General features: G+C 40.3%; 1 protein-coding gene across 1 annotated transcript in view; it reads left to right on the plus strand.

Annotated features, from left to right (window-relative positions):
• LOC134443413 (uncharacterized) overlaps positions 1-22,944 on the plus strand; it is a 65,226-nt gene that overhangs the window by 19,511 nt on the left and 22,771 nt on the right. The window contains 15 exon segments of the mRNA XM_063193198.1: positions 2,472-2,544; positions 7,546-7,741; positions 7,879-9,784; positions 9,913-10,086; positions 10,637-10,810; positions 11,163-11,336; positions 11,531-11,704; positions 11,906-12,079; positions 12,299-12,498; positions 12,733-12,784; positions 12,866-13,039; positions 13,232-13,405; positions 14,338-14,511; positions 15,094-15,267; positions 15,656-15,829. Of these exon segments, the coding sequence (XP_063049268.1) occupies positions 2,472-2,544; positions 7,546-7,741; positions 7,879-9,784; positions 9,913-10,086; positions 10,637-10,810; positions 11,163-11,336; positions 11,531-11,704; positions 11,906-12,079; positions 12,299-12,498; positions 12,733-12,784; positions 12,866-13,039; positions 13,232-13,405; positions 14,338-14,511; positions 15,094-15,267; positions 15,656-15,829 (4,167 nt within the window).

Here is a 22,944-nt window from a genome sequence, read left to right on the forward strand (position 1 = left end):
TATCTATCTATCTATCTATCTATCTATCTATCTGTATCTCTCTCTCTCTCTCTCTCTCTCTCTCTCTCTCTCTCTCTCTCTCTCTGTCTGTCTGTCTGTCTGTCTGTCTGTATACATAAATACCATACAGCAGTGTTTCCCATACATTGAGGAAACTATGGCGCACCGCCATAGTTTAAATTTGGCCGCCATAGTTTCCGAAATTGAAAAAAAAAAACCTTTTTTTTTTCAATTTTTTTATCCATTTACGTCTAGCTCTCCATTTACATCTATCTATCTATCGATCCATCTGTCTATCGATCTATCTGTCTGTCTGCCTGTCTGTCTGTCTGCCTGTCTGTCTGTCTTTCTGTTTCTATTCTAGGAGTGATGGTCAGCACATAAACTCTGGTGTGTCCAGTGCTGCATCCATGAGGAGTGATCGGTCAAAAGAACTCCCTCCAGACCTGGCAGAGGAGAGGTGAGCCGTAAGAGCATTACAGTGCAGTTTAGCTCATGTGTGACTGAATTCAGTTGATCCGATTTCCATTCATGAAGCTCTTGGGAAGAGTGTAATGTTCAACAGGACTTAATTTGGGGCAGAAGGAGGTTTCGAAATGCCCTTCGAATTGTGTCTTTCGTTTATTTAGGACCGTGAGATGGTTTCGTAGTCTATAGGCCTAAGCTTAGATATCCCAAGCGCGAAGGCGCATGCACGTACCACCACCATATTGAGTAGGGCGCCCTTTGTGAGGAGTAGAAGATAGATTTACAGTTTTTATGCTACAATTTAACTTATAAACCGATTTAACCTTTGCAACGAGTTGAGATTTCATGTGATTATGTATGCCTATCCTTCACACTTGATTGTATTTGAATAGCGCTAATAACAGGCACTGTACTGCATGACATTACTCTATGCCTTATGTGCCCTGTATAATTATGCTCCAAGCAAAATTATGAAATTCCCCTAGAATTTCACAAGCGAGTAAGTGCACTTTATACAATATCAGTGCATTGTTTTAAATTTATGTTACTTTATAGTTCTATATTTTTATTCACATGGCCCTGCAAAACAAGTAAAAAGTGGTGGTAGAGGGCGCATTTTGACACCTCAACCAGAATTGGCTTTTTTTCTATTTCGCAATGAGATGTCTGTCGATAAATACGTCATACTCTAAATGTATATCTAGTCCAGTCTTAGCTGATCAATGTAATATAAAGTCGAATTGACAACATTTCCCATCCAATCTAAACAACATTTCGCTTCAGAAAAGATCCTACGTAGGGCCTACTAGTCAATTGACAACATGACAGATAGATTTGTCTAGCTTGTCCATACACTATGACACAATGACTAAACATTCTGCTGGCACTGACACGTTCATTGACACAAAAACTTGGTTTTGAAAGACAAACTAGGGATTTTGAGCAAGAGACGCGGTTTTGCAGGTCATCCACGGTGTTTTGCCATTTGTTAAAGTTGTTTTGAGAATGAATATTATGTTTTGCAAATTGCGAGAGAGATTCGAGAAATGTACAAAACCAATTGAGAAATACTGTAATATTTCGATTTGGTTTCCCTGTTCATGATTTGTTCTGTTTTGGGTTGAAAAACAAAAACAAACATCAATCCCCAATTTTTTGCTCATACTAAAAAAACAGGAAAACGATATATTGCAAAATTATTTTGCTTTTCCGTTTACCAGATTGAATGGAATAGTTGAATGATCGGATGATACAGTACACGGACCTCTGTGCTGTCAAACTTCAATGGTTTCACTCACTTTTTCATTTTTATACATAGTCTGTTAGTTGAACGTGAGAAAACATCAAACCATTTTGACTTGCAGTGCTAACACAATGGCAAAGTGACAAAGTATTTTGGGGGTAGTGATGATATATGTGGGGAAGGGATTTCGTTTTGATACACGGGTAAGCTGTTTTTGGAGTGATATGAACAAGAGATGATGATACATGTAGTTATCCTGAATCATCCAGTTTATTTTGACAGAAGGACTGAATGAATGCAAATGAGCCAAAGCAATTAAGAAGGATCTATACCATTTTTATGGTACTGACTATTTATGTGGGAGAAGGTTCAGTGCTGATGCAAGAATGAGTTGTTTTGGAAGGTATATGACATTTTGCTAGTTATCTGAACTGTTGTGCAGAAGTGTAAGAATGTTTGACCAAATGACCCAATGGTTACAGGAATGTCATCTCAGTTTCAAGAAATTTGAGAAAAACTATAATCAAAATACTCAGTTATGTGTAAACATAGACTTACATTCCATATCCCAGGGAGAAAATTGTATTTTCATATCTGTACGTTCTGACATTTATGCAAACCTAAAATAGTGAAATCTGTGTTGATGAAAGAAAGGCAAAAATGTTGCCACTCTTGAGTACAAAACGATGCATGCATATACCGCATAATGCCCAGCAAGGATGGAAGTGGTCATCAGTTGTGCTTTATGCTTTATTATCAGGGAGCAAGAGATAAGATGTCAACAAGACACCAGTGGTCAGGAAAAGCAAGGGAGTCTTCATCATATTTTTGAGGTAAGGGATTCTGGATTTTCCATCTGCCTTGAGTCTACGGAGTCATCCCTATGTTCCCCGGGTCCTATGTTCCCTTCAACAGGGGAACTTGCTGCTTCCAAGTAGACTGCTGCCACATGGCAAAGTGCAGATTGTTGCACCTGTACAGGTTAGGTTTAGGGATAGTTCTGGTCAGGGCACAAATTGACAACTCAGAAACATTGCATTACTGACAGGTTAGGTTTAGGGATGGTTTTGGGAAGGGCACAATTTGAAAACTCTGAAACATACAATGCGGGGAACTAAGGACCCTTTTTTCAAAGTCTACCACTCCAACATTAGCAGCAGTATCCCCACCAATGGACACAGCAGGCTCACAAATCCCCACTACCTCTATCCCCCTCCCCTGCTCCTCACTTCTGCGACTTGGAACAAACCCACCACCCACCCCTTTCCCACTCCCCCCTTACCCCAACCCAGCACTCCCACAGCCGACAATCACCACTGATCAAGTTAGAGGGACACTGAAAAGACTTAAGTCCAAGGTGGCCGGCCCTGATGGCATCTGTGCAAGAATGCTAAAGACATGTGCTAAGGAATTAGCTGAGCCTCTTCATCACCTTTTTAATAGGAGTCTACAAGAAGGCAAAGTTCCTATCTTGTGGAAAACGTCATGCCTGGTGCCTGTTCCAAAGAAAACTCACCCCAAAGAACTTAATGATTACAGACCGGTTGCCCTCACCTCACACCTAATGAAAACTTTTGAACGAGTGCTGCTGCGCAACTTTCTCAAACCCCAGGTACGCCACGCACTGGATCCTCTGCAGTTTGCCTACCAAGAGAACGTGGGAGTGGAGGATGCTATCCTGTACCTTCTTCACACGGTACACGCTCACTTGGATAAGGGTGGCTGTGCTGTGAGAATGATGTTTTTTGACTTCTCCAGCGCATTCAACACCATACAACCACTGCTGCTGAGAGAGAAATTGGTGCGGATTGGAGTGCAGCCTAGCCTGGTAACCTGGATCACTGATTACCTCACAGAGCGGCCACAGTTTGTAAGGATGGGTGACATAACATCGGAGACAGTGATTAGCAGCACAGGAGCGCCACAAGGAACGGTTCTCTCCCCCGTGCTCTTCACCCTGTATACGACTGACTTCAGCTACAATTCTGGGACATGCCACATGCAGAAGTTCTCAGACGACACTGCAATTGTGGGGTGTATAAGAGACGGTCAGGAAAAGGAGTACAGGGGACTGGTGGATGACTTTTTAGGATGGTGCCAAAACAATCAGCTGCACCTGAACACCACCAAAACCAAGGAAATGGTGATCGATTTCAGGCGCTCCACCCCGCCCTTGGTGCCTGTTTCTATTGGGGGAGATAATGTGGAGACTGTCTGTAATTACAAGTACTTAGGAGTGCACCTTGACAATAAGCTGGACTGGTCCACAAATTCTGATGCACTTTACAGGAAAGGCCAAAACAGGCTTTATTTCCTCAGAAGGCTGAGGTCCTTCAATGTCTGCAGCCAACTTCTGCTTATACCAGTCTATCATGGCCAGTGTGCTCTTCTACGCTGTGACTTGCTGGGGTGAAAGCATTAGGAGGAGAGATCCTGGACGCCTTGACAGACTGGAGAGGAAGGCGGGGTCAGTGGTGGGCATGGAGCTGCAGTCACTCACCTCAACAGCTGAAAGCAGAACACTGAGCAGACTGGACTCTATTATGGACAATCAGCATCACCCCCTTAACGCCCCCTTCACTAACCAACTGAGTCTGTTCAGTCACAGACTCCGTGCTTTCACCTGCAGGACAGATAGGCTAAGGAGGTCCTTTGTCCCTTGGGCCATTCAACTGTTTAACAGTATACAGAAGGACACTAAGAAGGACATCATTATTGGGGATTGGACTGCCTGAGATGCCAGAGCTGGCCCAGATCTGGAACCTCTTGGCATGTGTATGTGTGTGTGTGTGTGTGTGTTTGTGTCTGTGTGTCTGTGTCTGTGTCTGTGTCCACATCTGCATCACTTTTGAAATACACATAAGACCTGACTACATAACACAGGCTGATTGATTGTTTGATTGACTTCATGAATCTCAAATGTTTTTCACATTAGGTAGCAAACACATAATTGTACATAATACATACAGTAAATACCTAAAACATACATCCTGTTGATGAAGTACTGGAAAATTGAGGGTTTACACTCACGTTTGTGTACAAACCGTATTGGACTGTGACTGTTGTTATAAACGTAAGTTACGGTAAGTGAATTGCCTTGCTTGATGTTTTACTTTTTTTTAACATTCTTTTTTATTTCACTTTAGAATATACATGACATCATAAAACAAGTCTGAGTATGTTTGGCATTAAATGTAATAACTGACAATACAAAAAAATCCAGAAGAAAAATAATAACAACAGAAAAACTAATATTAACATAGTGACAGCCAAAAGGCATATGACCAAAGACAATTGAAGGATCAAATACAAAGAAAGGGAAAAAGAAAAGAAGAAAAAAAAGACATACAAAAAGACCACATCAAAATATTTTGTGACTAATCACAATCTTTGCTATGGAGTACACTTTTTGCTCTAGCCTATTATATGGACAGTGTGGTGTGTGTCTTTATATAGTCCAGGAAAGGTCCCCATATTTTCCTATAAGTGTCTGTTGTTGGACCCTTTGCTAAGTCCTTAAGAGAATGTCTTACTTTTTCCAATTTGAGGAAATACAGAACTTCCTTGACCCAATGTGTTACAGTTGGGGGTTTACAGTCTTTCCATTTCATCAAAATCAGCCTACTGGCCAGAAGAGTTAGGAAGGCAATACTAAGGGATTGTGCATTAATTAGACCTAAATGATCAGGTACCACCCCAAATATCCCAATCACAGGACATGGTGATACTGGTTGATCAAGGAAACCTGTTATTATGTCAAAGATGGATGACCAATATTGTGCTAGTTTATGACATGACCAGAACATGTGGGTATGTGATGCAGGAGTACACTTACAGCGATCGCATAGAGGGGTACTCAATTAAAAGTCCCCGAGGGCCAGTTTTCAAAATTCCTCCCAATAAAGGGCCGGGCCGGGCCGACACGACGCCCCCAACACACACACACACACACACAATATCATAAATAATAATAATAATAATAATAATAATAATAATAATAATAATAATAATAATAATAATAATAAAAAAGATAAGTCCTTTGTAAGCACAATACACACACACTCACACCCATAGCAGATATTTAGTTTCCAGTGACAGGATGGTGAGGTGCCTGCCTTGCTCTCATTGCCACCTTCCCTTTAGTATTTTTTTAAAATGACATAAGATTATCTGTTAGCTTATATTTGCAGACTACATTCAGAAAGATTTGTTTCTTAGTGAGAAAACCAATAAGCCTGAAGATAACACTTCTCAAACAAATGTTGCTTAATATGACTTTGTTTATGCAGCTCTCACATGCATAATGAGAATCAGATGCAATAATGGACCCAACAAAGAGGAGGACACAGATAGGAGAACACCAGGTTTTGTCAACAAGAAAATGGCACATTTGATGCAATGTTGATTAAATGCAAAAGCCAATAATAAATTGTCAAGTTGCTCATAACTTTGTTTGCATTCTTATGAAGGTCTTAGCATTCCAAACGAACTATTTGGGGACTGTTTACAAGTGTGAAAAGTTTATCAAGCAATTCGTTTTTAATAGGCCACCAATAGTTAGCTGCCAGCAGAGCTCTTTATTTATGAGAGCCTTTATTTGTGTTAGCAACTAGCTACAGCTACTGCTAAACCAATTCGAAGTCCTAACACACTGTTTGCAATCAAATGTGGACCATTACTTTCAAAAACGAGGCATAGAGAACTTTGTGAATAATTTATTTACAGGCTCTGATACAGTCCTTCCCTTGTAGTCTACCTCACAACCTCTAATGCCACCGTCGTAGGTGCTTCTGTCCGGAGCCTGCAGTGACTGACAAACAGGGAGAAACTGCCTGAGGATTTTTTTTTTTTTTTTTTTTACATTTTTCGAAATTATTCGAGGGCCAAAAATAGAGCCGCTACTTGAGTATGGGGGCCATAGAGGGTCAACATCAGGAAAACATTCTTAATTTAGTCCAGTGGGAGCGGTGTAAAACTTTAAATTGTAGGAACCCATGTCTGGCACATATTGAAGAGCTATGAACCCGGTCCAAGGCTGCTTCCCACGTTTCTTCACTAATTGACTCCCCAAGCTCACCTTCCCATTGAGATTTCAATTCAGAGGTGTTTGAGGATGAAAGTGCCATCAGCCTGCCATAACAGGCTGATATGATACCCTTGAATGACACAGGCCTCAATAGTACATGGTCATAGGGAGCACAAGGAGGTTGACTTGGAAATGTTGGGGATATATTCCTAATATAGTTATGAATTTGAAGATACTGGAAAGAAACAAACGTACTATTGTGATATAAATCAACAAACTGCTTAATCCCTGTGTTGTGCCATATTAGGAAAGCCTTGTCCATAACAGATGGTCTAAAGCAATGATTAGCAGATGTTTTACAGTTTAACCCTTGTGAGGTTCGGGTCTCTTAGACAAGTTTCCATTTTTTTGCTTGAGTAAAATAGTATCAATTATTATTCTTGTGTGAGTTTACTCACTTTCTTCACTGCCTCCTTATCTTTCTCTGTCTGCATCTCTCACCCTCCAAAACACATAGTATACACAGAAATTCAAAAGCGGGATGAAGGAAACAAGAGGCTGAATATGAGCTATGATGTTTTTTCCTTTTTTGTGATTTTTCCATAGGCCCGGGTCAGAAAGACCCGAACAACTTTTACTCTACTGTATGTAACAAAAGCACGAAAACCTTACAAGGGTTAAGAGGGTTAGGTTATGCATCATGAAATGTTGAAATCAAGGAGATTTTATCTAGCTCCACCTAGGAAAATATGAGTCAAAGGAGGTTTGACTGCAAATACTAAGCAAGCATGTGTGATGTGTGTGATAGGAGCTCAAGAAGATGATCAGCACTTTCTTAAAGAATGAGCTTCAGAGATTGAAGCACAGTGTTAGCCCAGACTACAAGGAAGAATTTGAAATGAAAGCAGAGGATGAGAACGATGCCAGAGAAGGAGCTCTCAAGATGGTACTGCACTTCCTCCGTAAGATGGATCACCAGGATCTTGCTGACAAATTGAATGAAAGTAAGAATATTTTCATCTGTGTTGGCAATTGTATAACATAGCTGTAGCGCTGTAATTTGTTTCCATTTAGAGCCATCTTTTTTTTATAATTCGGTTTGATTTAAAACAGTATGCTTCATTTGTTGTTTTCACAATAGATGAGATAAATGTAAGTTGCCAGAATGACTTGAAAAGAAATCTGAAGAACAAGTACCAGAATGTGTTTGAAGGAATAGCCAAACACGGAAAATCTGTTCTGCTGCAAAAGATCTACACTGACCTTTATGTCACAAAGGGAGGAAGTGGGAAAGTGAACGAGGAGCATGAAGTCAGACAGATAGAGTCCAGATGCAAGAGACCGTCCAAACAAGAGCAACCAATCAAATGTGCTGACATCTTTAAAACATTACTCGGTCAGGACAAACCAATCAGAAGAGTTCTCACAAAGGGGGTGGCTGGAATTGGCAAAACAATATCTGTGCACAAGTACATCCTGGACTGGGCTGAGGGAAATGACAATAAAGAGATCCATTTCATCTTCCCACTGTACTTTAGGGAGCTCAACATCCTGAAAGACAAGGAGTTTTCTTTCATGGATCTTCTTCAATACTTCTTCCCAGAGCTAAAACAGCTATCCATTTGCAGTCAGGGGAAATGTAATGTGCTTTTTGTCTTTGATGGACTGGATGAGTGTCGACTTCAACTCAACTTTCAGGAAAATGAGAGTTTGACTGATGTGAGAGTCATCAAACCATTGGATGTCATCTTGACAAATCTCCTCAAAGGCAATCTGTTCCCCTCTGCTCTACTGTGGATAACCTCTCGACCAGCAGCAACCAGTAAAATACCTCCTGAGTGCATTGACCTGGTGACAGAAGTGCAAGGGTTCAATGATTTACAAAAGGAAGAGTACTTCAGAAAGAAGGTCAATGACAAGAGTCTTGCGATGAAAATCATTTCACACATCAAATCATCCAGGAGCCTCCACATTATGTGCTACATACCTGTGTTTTGCTGGATTGCTGCTACTGTTCTTGAGATGATTTATTCCTCAGAACACACACACATCCCAAAGACTTTGACAGAAATGTACACTTACTTTCTTATTTTCCAAACCAAACAGAGCAACACCAAATTTGACAATGTGCAAGACTTCGACCCTCAATGGAACCATAAGCTGGTCCTCAATCTTGGAAAGCTGGCCTTCGAACAGTTAGAGAAGGGCAATCTGATCTTTTATGAAGAAGACATCAGACAGTGTGGCATTGGTGTCAAAGACGCAACTGTTTTCTCTGGGATGTGCAACCAGATTTTCCAAGAGGAATCAGGGATTTTTCTAGGGACAGTTTTCTGCTTTGTGCATCTCAGTATTCAGGAGTATCTTGCCGCTCTGTATGCATTTCTGATGATGACAAAGGAAAGAAGAGACATACTATCCACACACCGTGCACCTCTAATAGCAGCATCCATGGTCTCCTTGCATAAGAGCGCTGTGGACAAAGCTTTGGCTTATGAAGATGGACGCTATGATCTCTTCCTCCGCTTCCTTCTTGGCCTGTCTGTGCCATCAAATCAGTCTTTCCTGCATGGCCTTATGAAGACAGAACGGATAAACAGCTATGTGAAGTGCAGGGACGCCACATCAACAATCACAATCAACTTCTTTGACCTCTTCCTCCGCTTTATTCTCAACCACTCTCTGGAGTCAATCCATACTGTCCTGCACATCCGACTACAGACAGGACAGAATCAGATGGATAATGATGAATCAATCAGATACATTAAGCACAAGATCAGGGAGGCCTCTTCATCAGAAAGGGTGATCAACCTCTTCCACTGTCTGAATGAGCTGAATGACCACTCCTTAGTGGAAGAAATCCAGAGCTTCCTGAATGCAGAGACACTTTCTGAAGCCCAGCTCTCACCTGGCCAGTGGTCAGCTCTGGTGTTTGTGCTGCTGACATCTGACCAGAATCTGGATGTGTTTGACTTGAAGAATTTCATCAGGTCTGATGAAGCTCTCCTGAGGCTGAAGCCAGTAGCGGAGGAGTCCCACACAATTCTGTAAGTACAATGTTACATATTATGATCTCAATGTGTATTTTGCTAATTTGAAATTTTACACAAGAATATAGCAGTAACTTACAGCAGCAAGGCTAATAGAGGTTCTATTCACTGGTTGCTTCCCACAGGCTCAATAGCTGTAGGCTCACTGAACAAAGCTGCACAACATTAGTGTCCATCCTTTGTAAAGATTCATCAAAGCTCAGATCACTTGATCTCAGTGACAACAGCATTGGAGATGTTGGAGTGAAGGATCTTTGTAGTGGATTGAGGCACCCAAACTGTTCACTGGAGACCCTAAGGTTAGACATTTTCATTCTTGAGTATTTAGAGTCAGAGTGTAGCTCTTCATTTCTTTACAGCATATACTTGTTATAATGTGTTTTGTTAACGAAAGATAAACAGTACTGTACCATACTTACTGTACATGCAGTCGGTGTAAACAATCTTGTGTCCAGTTATGAAAGCACTCTGAAATCATTGTAGACACAATCAAACCATTCCAAAATATGTCTTCAGTGGACATAGTGTACTATATTCAACTATATTCAATGAATTCTTGAAACGAGCTCCATAAAACACAAGTTGCAGGATTTTATGGCATAAGAAAAACATATTGGGGATGAAGAACTACATTATTTTCAATATATCATGGAAGGGTTATATGTGAAATGTGGATTTAGTTTGGCTTCTGCTGTGTCCTAGAGTAATGGTCTGTAGCAGTTTCTGGTGTGTATAATTATGACAACTATAAGTATAACAGCTGTCCATTCAACTCTGTAACACCATGCATCATTTTGATAGGACATGTAATTATGAACACCAGGCAATAGACCTTTTTCATGTCCCCAGATTGTCAGACTGCTGTGTAACAGGAGAAGGATATGCTGCCCTGGCATCAGCTCTCAAATCAAACCCCTCACACCTGGAGGAGCTGGACCTGAGAGGAAATGACCCTGGACACTGTGAAGTGAAATTACTCACTGATTTGCTAGATGATCCTGCCTATAAACTCCAGAGATTGAGGCAAGAAATCTTTTCCAAGACTTGATGTATTTTCTAATGATTAAAAAGTCATATTTCAGCGCATCATTTCAGTTTTTGACGGAATGATGGTGATTAATGGTCAAAGAAACATAAGATTGTTGATATGTACAATATGTGGTTTTGACTACTTGTGGAGTGATATTATACCGCAGCTACAAGTTCTTTGCCATATGCTGATATTTAAGTCTGGTATATAGAGTTATCAGACATGCAAATGTTGCTGAGCTCAATTCAAGTGAATGGAGCACTGTATACCGTAAAGACTTTAATATCTTTCATTATTCTTGTTTTCTATTTATTTTCATCTATTTTCTTTTTTTACGTTTTGTAGGCTGTTGAGTAGTGATGCAGCAGATGCAGCCCTTGTGTATCTGACTTCAGTTCTGGGTGGAAACCCCTTACTGCTGACAGAACTGGACCTGAGAGGGAAGATAGCAGGACACTCAGGAGTGAAGCATCTCTGTCCTCTACTAGAAGATTCACACTGCCGACTTCAGACGATCAAGTTAGTCGTCAAATGTATTTTTTCAATATGGGTGGCATGGTAGTTGATGTTTAGGTATTTGTTTACATATTTATGATGAACTGTCGAATTCCAAATGATGGCCCATTATCTTGAGGCCTCCTTCCTGAAATTAAAGTGATATTCTGGGATGTTTGAGATGGGCCTGAGAAAATATATGTTTTTCATTTGCACAGTTTGCCGGGCAGTGGTGTAACAGGAGAAGGATATGCTGCTCTGGCTGCAGCTCTCAAATCAAACCCTTCACACCTGGAGGAGCTGGACCTGAGAGGAAACGACCCTGGACACTCTGAAGTAAAATTACTGACTGAGTTACTAAAGGATCCTGCCTATAAACTACAGAGATTGAGGCAAGAACATTATTCTGGACTTAATATTGATTACGTAACATAAGAAGGGTTTATTAAAATGGTACTAAAAAACACATATATATATTTGTATTTTACTAAACATTCATTTAATCATTCTAATTCCAAGGCATATATTATAAAGATCTATTATTGTGCTCCATAACCAAAAGTCAATGTTTTATCTTTTTACTTTCCTTCTAGGCTGTTGACTAGCGATGCAGCAGATACAAGCCTTCTGTATCTGACTTCAGTTCTGGGAGGAAACCCCTTAACCCTGACAGAACTGAACCTCAGTGAGAAGATACCAGGAGACTCAGGAGTGAAGCAGATCTGTCCTCTACTGGGAGACTCACTATGCAAATTAAAAAGAGTGAAGTTAGTAGTCTAATTTGTGACACCACTGGGTTTGATTTTTGTGGGTTTATTATTTGTGATGTCAGTACACTAAACTACATTAACACTTTTGTGGTAATTTCTTCTATCAGATCATTAAATATGACAGCTGTCTATTCACTTCAGTCCTGCCTCTGACATTTAGCAGAAGAAGTGTAATAAAGAACAACATTTATCAAAACACCTTTTTCATCTCCCCAGCTTGTCAGACTGTGGTGTAACAGGAGAAGGATATGCTGCTCTGGCTGCAGCTCTCAAATCAAACCCTTCACACCTGGAGGAGCTGGACCTGAGAGGAAACGACCCTGGACACTCTGAAGTGAAATTACTGACTGATTTACTAAAGGATCCTGCCTATAAACTACAGAGATTGAGGCAAGACATTTGTTCCATGATTCTTAGTGATTACTAAATAAATTGCAAATCAGTGAAGTTGTTTTTAATTTAAAATCAGATTTCAACGCATTATTTCTATTTCGGACGCAATGAGCTAATAAGTATGCAGTCATAGAAAACCAAGATTGCTGATATACAGTATGTGGTTTTGATTCCTTGCAGAGTGATATTAAACTGCAGCTACAAGTTCTTTGCCAAGGGCACCATGCTGATATTGAACCCACAAGTCTGTTATACAGAGTTATCAGACATGCAAATGTTGCAGAGCTCAATTCAAGTGAATGGAGCACTGTATGCCGTAAAGATATACATATCTATCATTATTCTCATTTTCTATTTATTTTCATCTGTTTTCTTTTTTATGTTTTGCAGGCTGTTGAGTAGTGATGCAGCAGATGAAACCCTTGTGTATCTGACTTCAGTTCTGGGTGGAAACCCCTTACTGCTGACAGAACTGGACCTGAGAGGGAAGATAGCAGGACACTCAGGAGTGAAGCAGCTGTGTGCTCTACTGGAAGATTCTCACTGCAGACTTACGACAATCAAGTTAGTCTTCATATTTATCTGTTCAATACGTGTGTCACAAGACTTGATGTTTAGGTATTGGTTTATTTATTATGTACTGTCAGATTCCAAATAATGGTCCATTTCCTTGAGGCATCCTTCCTGAAAGTAAAGTGACACTCCGGGATGTTTGACATGGAACTCAAGAAATATGTATATTTTTCATCTCCCCAGCTTGTCAGATTGTGGTGTAACAGGAGAAGGATATGCTGCTCTGGCTGCAGCTCTCAAATCAAACCCTTCACACCTGGAGGAGCTGGACCTGAGAGGAAACGACCCTGGACACTCTGAAGTGAAATTACTCACTGATTTACTACAGGATCCTGCCTATAAACTACAGAGATTGAGGCAAGAACATTATTTTGGACTGAAAGGTGCACTGTGTATGATTTTTAGTTGTTTATTTCCAGAATCCATGCTTCCATTTCACTAATGTTACCTGTTTCATAAATACTTACCACCACCATCAAGTTCTCTGTATTCAATGACTGGGAAAATCACACTTTTTGTACACGAAAAGGGGGATCTTCTCCATGGTCCGGCATTTTGAATGTCCAGAAATAGACATTTTCAGCTAGCTTAGTAAACCAGCGCCACCCGCTGGACGGCATTTTTTTTGGTTGCGAGGGGTTTAGCCTCGCATCGTTGGAGTAGTCTGCCAGGCTTGCCAAGAATCTGGCAAACCAATCACAACGCAGAGATTTTTTTAAAATCAAAGCGGGCAGGGCTTTGAGGGAGTGATGACGAAGCTCGCAACGTTGTGAAAGGACATCAACGAGAAAGATAGCGCTGATTGGTCAGAGTGCCGACCTATAGGCACAGGCACGGTTTGAAAGACAACGGGTTGTTCTCATCAACAATCTTCGGATGTACTATTCATCGGGGCCAGACTAAATTATACATCCAATCTCACGTCTATCAGGCTAATTTTCACCTTTAAAATGTACTGTTCTTTGGTTAAACTAGTAAATATCGGTTTATTATTTAGTAAATATTCATGCAAAGATCACATTTGGCAACATGCAACACAGTTTCAATGAGCAGCATTGTTGCAGTACCCATTCTGGCTACATCCTACACAGTGCACCTTTAACATTGATTAAGTAACATAAGAAGGGTTTATTAAAATGCTATTTTAAAAAAAACACCAATATATATATATATTACTAAACATTCATTGCATCATTCTAATTCCAAGACATATATCATGAAGATCTATTAATGTGCTTCATAACCAAAAGTCAAAAGATAATGTTTATCTTTTTTTACATTTCTTCCAGGCTGTTGAGTAGTGATGCAGCAGATGCAGCCCTTGTGTATCTGACTTCAGTTCTGGGTGGAAATCCCTTACTCCTGACAGAGCTGGACCTGAGAGGGAAGATATCAGAAGACTCTGGAGTGAAGCAGCTCTGTCCTCTACTGGAAGATTCACTATGCAAATTTCAGAAAGTGAAGTTAGTAGTCTAATTTGTGACACCACTGGGTTTGATTTTTGTGGGTTTTTATTGTGATGTCAGTACACTTAACTACTGTCGTGGATTTCTTCTTGGGAGATGTCAGCCCCCAGGCACAGTCAGATTGAGGTAGACCAGATCAGAAAGAAATGCTGCCCACACCGTTGTACTCGTTGTTGATGAAGACTTTATTCGCTCAGATTGCACAAAGAGATGTACACCTAAAAAGTAATACACTCAGTACAGTACACTGATGCGAATGCGCTGCAGGAGACCACCGGAACACAGAGAGCCGCGGGCCCGGAGAACAGTAGGGTCGTCCCTGAGGACTTTCTTAAACTGAACCCAACTTGGGCCTGGATCAGTCCCTTTATATACTATATGCTTATCTCCTTTCACTCGATTCCGTGGGTACATCTACAGCGCACCCGCTCACAAAGTGCACTTTCAGATCATTAAATGTAACAGTGGCCAATTCACTTCAGTCCTGTGAATCCTCTGAATCCTCCTATCCTCTGAAATGTAGTATAAGAAGTGTAATAATGAACAACATCTAGCAAAACACCTTTTTCATCTCCACAGCTTGTCAGACTGTGGTGTAACAGGAGAAGGATATGCGGCTCTGGCTGCAGCTCTCAAATCAAACCCTTCACACCTGGAGGAGCTGGACCTGAGAGGAAACGACCCTGGACACCCTGAAGTGAAATTACTGACTGATTTACTAGAGGATCCTGCCTGTCAACTACAGAGATTGAGGCAAGAATATTTTTCCATGATTCTATAGTGATTAATAAATAAATAGCAAAGCAGTCAGGTTTTTGTTGTTTAATCAGATTTCAAGATATCAATTTAATTTTGGAAGGAATGATGGTGGTTAATAGTTCTATGGTCATATGAAATTAAGATTGTTGATATGTACAGTATGTGGCACAGAGTGATATTAAACTGCAGCAACAAGTTCTTTGCCAATGGCAGCATGCTGATATTGAACCCACAAGTCTGTTATACAGAGTTATCAGACATGCAAATTTTGCGGAGCTCAATTCAAGTGAACGGAGCACTGTATGCCGTAAAGACTTCAATATCTTTCATTATTCTTGTTTTCTATTTATTTTCATCTATTTTCTTTTTTTTACGTTTTTAGGCTGTTGGTTTGTGATGCAGCAGATGAAGCCCTTGTGTATCTGACTTCAGTTCTGGGTGGAAACCCCTTACTGCTGACAGAACTGGACCTGAGAGGGAAGATACCAGGAGACTCAGGAGTGAAGCCGTTCTCTGCTCTACTGAAAGATTCACACTGCAGATTTAGGACAATGAAGTTAGTCGTCAAATTTATTTGTTCAATATGAGAAGTATGAGTATTAGTGTGAGAAGTGTAATAAAGCACTGATTCTTGAGAAAGTGGCTAAAACATAATGTAATCTTGAAAGAAAAAAACGAAGTGATTTACAAAATAATATGGTATATCCTCGTAGACAAAGGTCTTGGCTTTTCAGAAATGCACAAGGCCAATCTCCCCATTTTGATTTTTTTTCAGAAATCAGGTTTTTCTCCGATCATACCTTGTTTTTTGTCAACACCGTCAGACACAATTAAAAGCAATAAAAAGTGTATTGATTTGGTTGCATATGTATCTGGAGTTTTTAAGTGATTGTGTGTGTTTTTTGGTTCACACATATGCCTTTAAATGTTGAAAATTCACTTTCATTCTATTTTAATACTGCTTCATGTGTTCTAATTCAAAAATATGTGCTGTCAGACAATGCTTACTTAATGCCTAAATAGATCAAACATTTTTTTGTAATTTCACAAATATTCGTGTAGGCTTAAATTTGCTATTACTTTGATAATTCAACAACTCCAAAGGAAAATTTTGTAAGGACATTCATTTAAAATGTCCAAAACTCCTTCTTACGGTGGTGACTTAAGAACTGACGGTGGTGACAGTAATCTGAAGGTGGTGAAAGTGACCTAATTATTACCTACATTTAGCAAAATAAATAGCCCTCTCAAGTCAATGACATGTAGCATAAACACTTTATTTTTGTGTGTGCACAGTATGTTTGTGCATGTGTTTTTTCTTCATTTGTTAGATACTCTAGGAAGTAGGCCTAGATTATTGAAAATGTGGCATAAACAGGTTTTAAGTTGTTCAAATCCAAAATATAGAGGTGTATTATCATAGATGAAGGTCTTTGCTGTGCAGTGAATGTTTTGGCCAAGCTCCCCATGTTTTACATTTTTCATAAAATGGGCTCTTTCTTGGTTTTGACAACAGCGTCAGACAGAATTAAAAGTAAAAAGAATATGTTTACTGTATTTAAGTGAATAGTCTAGGCAGGATTTCTGAAAAGGTGCTTATTTAAGGTCCTGAAGGCAAATCATGTTAATTTTCGGCATACAACTGATTTAGGGGTATTCAAGGGTGCTGAATCCAAATCTGCCGTATGCCGGACGCAAAAATGTACCGAAATGCCTCAAACGGGCAAAATCCAATATGGCCGCCGCCGCCGTGTTAAAATCCTGCAATCACTTTTCTTTTGGACTAAATAAGGTATGAATTTGAAAATAGCACTTATTTTTATGTTTTCAGACATGGGGAAAGCCATTATGTCATCAGATTTCAGCTCAGATTGGAAGAAAATGCTTATGTCATTGGCTGGCAGCCATTTTAAAAGCAGAGAGCCTCATATTGTCAGCGATTTTTTACATTTTTACTAATCTTTCAAGATCCACAGAAAAAAATGCTCTTTGTCTCTGTGAAAACAAATACTACAGGAAACTGCACTGAACTGTCTACTTCCACCTGAAAAAAGAAGTGTGTGTTTACCTTTTTCCATTCTTTAGTTATGAATAGTAGAACATAGGATGACACCACAAAAAAGCACTGATTTTTGACCCCAAAATACTGCACTTCTCTCTGCCCATATTTTTGCTTTAAGGACATAGTGTCTTTGATAGTGTTCATGTTTCATATGCAACATTTTCAGGGGGTTTGAGGGGTGCTTAATGCCAATATGATGTATAAATAGATATATATTCCCATAGTACATCAAAATGAAGGAATCCAATATGGCCGCCGTCACCAGTCTACAGTGTAGGCCTACATTTCTTTGATTACACAAGGTAAACTCTTAAGTACATTATGTAGCATTAGGTTTTCATACAAGGAGAATTCATTTCCATACTCAGATTTAAGATAGATATCAAAGGAAATTATTTCAGTGTAGTCTGAATTCATGTTTGCAACAGGAGATTTTCTTTTCCATAAATTGACCATTTAAATCTTTCCCTATTTCAATTACACTTTTAATGCATTATACACCATGAAAAATGTTTGCACCTCAAACCACCTCACAATGATCCACACCTCTTCACCCATAAAAAATAAATGCACACAAGAGTCTGGATGTCCCTAAATCTAATATTTTCTAATATTATCCTTTGTACAATGGGAATTACTTCATGTTTGCCGGTTTAATTGCTGTGCTCAGATTACTGTATATCTAGGCCTATAAAGGGGGATCAAGAGGCAGACTGACGTGAATAATATATAGAATAGAATAGAATAGATTAGAATAGAATAGAGTGAACAGATGAGGGAGTGGCAGTGTGTGTGTGTGTGTGTGTGTGTGTGTGTGTGTGTGTGTGTGTGTGTGTGTGTGTGTGTGTGTGTGTGTGTGTGTGTGTGTGTGTGTGTCTGTGTCTGTGTGTGTGTGTGTGTCTGTGTCTGTGTCTGTGTCTGTGTGTATACACAAAGGACATATTTAGGCTGGTATTGCACATCAGTCATCCAAAGTTATTGCATAGATTGTCTTGCTTGATGTACATATTTCAGCTGAGATGGCCACTCTGCGACAAATACACTATAACCATTAATTACAAGGCTGGCCTTTGTTCTGTAGTACGGCAAGAATTCATCTTAACACATTGCACTGTATCAATTATTGCACAACAACCGGAGGATGGAAGGAGATCAGGGGAACAAGAGCTTATAATGAGCAGTCAGACAGTCCATGTGTGTGTGAAATGTGTTTTTTGGTCCTTACTTTGATGATACATCTGTAGTGCCAATGATACATCTGTAGAGACCCAAGAACTCAGAACTAGGATAATGTCCAAGACAATGTTTTAGCTCTGTTGAGACAGTGGGAGGTTCAGAGAGGGCTAGGTCTATTCTCGCTATAGGTATGAAGGCAGCAATGAAGGCAGCATTGAAGGCAGCAATGACCTTTTTGGTTTTCTTTTCATTGAGAGCTAGAGAAATGTGTCTCTGTCTCTGCACACCAGGCTGCTCCCTTCAGTCCCTTTTGCTGGCCATACTGCAGTCATGGATGGATAGACTTTAGATGGGGGGCTCAGCATCAGTGGCGTTTTTAGCCCAAAATTACCACAGGGGCCTGACAGGGGCCCACATATTTTGAGGGGGGCCCATGTACCTTATATTCTTCGACCTTACTTTTGCCAAAATATCGGCCTTTTTCTAAACCCAGTGTTGCCTAAAAAAACCTGCAAAAACACATGCTTCAGCATCTGAAGCACATACTAAGCATGTAATAAATTGAATTAAAAGCTGCTTCATTTTGCAGTATCACCCATTCATTCAGCTTTAACATACAAACTTTCTTCATTTACAAAAATGTTGAATTTCATGAGCCTAAAGCTACATCATGCAGCTCCTGGCACTACGGTCAATGATAGCATTTGGCACAGTATTTGGCATCAATGGGTTAACCAACTTACCAATTTCATATTTAATCTAACTGTTAAATCACAATGAGCTGCATGCCTTGTTTGAAATGTGCTATACCAATTATTATTATTATGGAAAAAATATAATGGCAAGAACATACAAACTAGGGATGGGCGGTTTTGAAAAAAAAATGTGTATCACAGTTTTCTTGATGACAATTGGATCTGCACATTTTTAAAATATATATAAGTGGCGACTTTCCCCCAAACCTTTCTAACGAAAAGACTGAAATTAAATTTAAAAATGAGATAAAATCATGAATTTAAATTAATCTCCATTTCTATTTTATCACTTTTTCATTTCAATAATATTTTTATAATTAACAGTTTATATTTCCCTATCCAACAAAGTCTCAAATAAGAGAAAATGCAGCATTGCATAAAATAGCCTAAAATCTCCACCACGGGGCATTCAGTCCCAGTAGTAGATCTTTCAAGGAAGAAGGGTTAAATGATTATAAGCAGCTGCTAATTTCTCTGGCAGCTGTTTTGGGCTTTTTTCTAAGCCAGCCCAAAACAGCTTATTTCTCTTACACCTGGCAACACTAGTTGCTTATTTCACGTTCTACACCTGGCAACACTGGTTCCTAGGTCCGGCGTCCTGTTGCTTGCGCTTGACTAGTAGCGACAGAACAGTGGGAACAGAAACGAAACAGACTGAAGACACGGAAAACAAACGGATTTACTGACATTGTGTGAATATTTCCTTTGAATTAAAGGCCAAATCCAACGTAGAAGGTATTTTGTCCGGTGGTTTGTGTCATATGGCGATGCATTTCGCTCCTATTTTGCTCCCAAATCATTTCAAACAGCAATGTAGCAATGTTGTCTGTCCATTGCATTTGTAAGCTAGGCTACGTTAGCCTATGACAAAACTCATAAGCAGCCTTAATAGAGTTCTTCAGCGTTGATGTCAACTTGTATGCGGCGTTTGGACTTCCGGTTCTATGGCGATTTTTTTACATTGCAACACGCCATAGAGATTCAGGTTTGGCAAAAATATAAGTTGCACGCCAACAACGAACATTAGCGTGTCCCTGCATCCCTTTCTCATTAGTGGAACGGATCGTATCATCATGTTGGTGTATTCACATGTTAAATCATGACGATTATAATTCAATATTGCTAACCCCTTTCTGATCATTAAAACTTCCGAACTACATACTTTCCTTTGGTTGCCATGGGTACAACCCTCCGCACGTACATGACGTTAGATACAGGCGCCGCTTCTGTAGTCGCCAAAAGTTTCCGGGTTTAGCATATGGACGCAACATTGTATTTATGTCGAAGTTTGGCACAAAATGATCAACCATTTCTTTGAGCTTATTTGAAACTGGCCCCTATTCATTCCCAATGGAGGCCGGAAGCCGATACGAACCAGGAAGTCCTTAAATGCTAACATGAAAGACTACAATCTACTACATGCTTCCGCGTTACTGAAGAACTCTATAGCAGTGATGCAGCACACACAGTTGGGATGGCAATTAAATACCGTTATGAATCTGAGCACTGTTAATAATTAATAAAATAGCACCACATAGAATTGCCTTTTAACTCAGCCACATACAATAGCCTAAGTGCCCAAACCGAATGCATGCCACCATTCCGTTTAAAACCGGCTTATTCCTCACCTACAGACACTTAAGGAAATGAATTGTTTCCTCACTTCAGCATGTTATCCAACTCCATTTAAGTCCAGCGATAATAGCTCCAAAAATGAAGAAGTTCTAGCTCACAAGTCTGCAGGTGGAACATCTCGCAATCGGGTGGAGTGCGTGCAGGGGCAGTGGCAGTACCTCATCCGAGCCTGGGGGCAAAGTATTGACGAAGGCCCCCCTACTCAACATGTGTAATGTCACTAGGACCCAATTCTGTACCCCCTCTGTGCCTGTGCCTGGGACAACTGACCCTCCTAGTCCCTTCCTGTGTGTGTTGCACTTGGAATCCGTCAATGCACGGCAGACATTATTTTTTATTTTTTGTATGATTGGCTGGCGTAGGGGCCCTAGAGGGGGCCTGGACCAATCCTACAGGGGCCCAGGCCCACCCTGGCCCCTGTCTAAAAACGCCCATGCTCAGCATGCAGCCATGTGGGGATCCAGTCCAGCTGAACATGGGAGCAGGAGGAAAAGAGAGTCTGTCTGTAATCTTCTGTTGGTAGAATTGTGCAAGTATAGACTTTAAATTGGCGAGTACATCTGCAGTGTATCAATAACGGTGCTCAGCTGGAGAGGGAGAGCCAAGGGCAGGCAGAAGAGCAAGTGGTAGTTTTAAGGTGCCTAGGCACAGAAATGGGCACATCCCTGTCTTTCTCACAGCACATGAACACAATATTCAAAAAATGACTGCTAATTAAGTTATACGAGGAGGAGGTAGGCCTATCAAAAATCAGAATGTCCTTGCTGACTTGGAATGTCCTTTTTTGAATATTGTGTTCATGTGCTGTGAGAAAGACAGGATCGCGTCAGATCAAACAACCTCCAGACCATGAATTCGAAATGAAATGGTAGTAGGGATGGTCAGGACCAGGCTACATTTCTATGCCTAGGTACGTAAAAACTACCACTTGCTCTACTCTCCTTGGATGTTGATGTCTTGTGTCGGGGGTGTCTGTGTCAGCAATATGTGCCACTAAGGTAATGTCATCAGCATACATTAAAAGTCATACTTTCTTTGTGACAGGCTCTGACTGTCCCACTAATGACCCTAGCCCTCTGGTGAAGTGGTTAGTGATTGCTTTATTGTTGGACAAATGTATATGCACATAGTCACCCTCCTCTACTCTAACCAAAATTGTTTACTTGGTATACTAAGTTAACCTATTCCTAATCACACCTCCTGGAGTTGCTGAATTGCAGCAACTGCTTGACTCCATGTACTCCATGCCACCTCTTGCTGATGCAGTGATGTCTTCATATGCCTTGAGAATACATGGGTTCTAAATTTTGTTTATAACCTGACTGTGCGAACTCAACCTCTGATTGTTGGAAACCGCTGTCTGTCCAAAAAAAAATAGCTCACGTGGTTGGGTGCCAGTGTCTTGCCCCTCTTCATAACATTGTGTTGATAAACAATGAGAACCCATCCCAAATACCACCCATCCCACTTCGGTGACTGGCAGGAGGACAGGAAGGGGTATGTGGGCCTGACTCAATATAGAGATTTGATAATGTGGGCCATTTTATGTAACCATGTGTAACAGTGTGCTTTTAGCCCCTTTCTTAATTTTGTATAATTACACAAAGATGGGTTTTATTTTGACACACCTTGGTCACAGTACACTTACAGTAGACGTCTTCACTGTCATGGGTGTCTATGGAGCTTCCTGCCCTCTCCTTCTATCCCCCTCTAATGTTTCCGTTTGTCTGATTCATATTTCTATGCTTTCCATATCCTCTTCCCTGTCTCTGTATGCTGTGGGAAGAGGTATGTTTCTCCACTTTTCTCTTTCCCTTATCTTACTTAAATCTTATTTCTATTCTGTCATCCATCACTTGTGCCACAGTAATCCTGAACACTATTCTGTGTATTACCCCTTTTTTAATGTATTACACGAATATGATGCCTGTTTCAAGTACTTTGATGTGTTAGCGCCACCCGGTGTAACATAAGCCAGTGGCATCGTGACAATTATTTAGCTTAGCGTGGCTAACGCTAGTCACGATTATTTAGCATTCCTTT

Source organism: Engraulis encrasicolus, unplaced genomic scaffold, assembly GCF_034702125.1.
Source record: "Engraulis encrasicolus isolate BLACKSEA-1 unplaced genomic scaffold, IST_EnEncr_1.0 scaffold_31_np1212, whole genome shotgun sequence".
Taxonomy (NCBI): domain Eukaryota; kingdom Metazoa; phylum Chordata; class Actinopteri; order Clupeiformes; family Engraulidae; genus Engraulis; species Engraulis encrasicolus.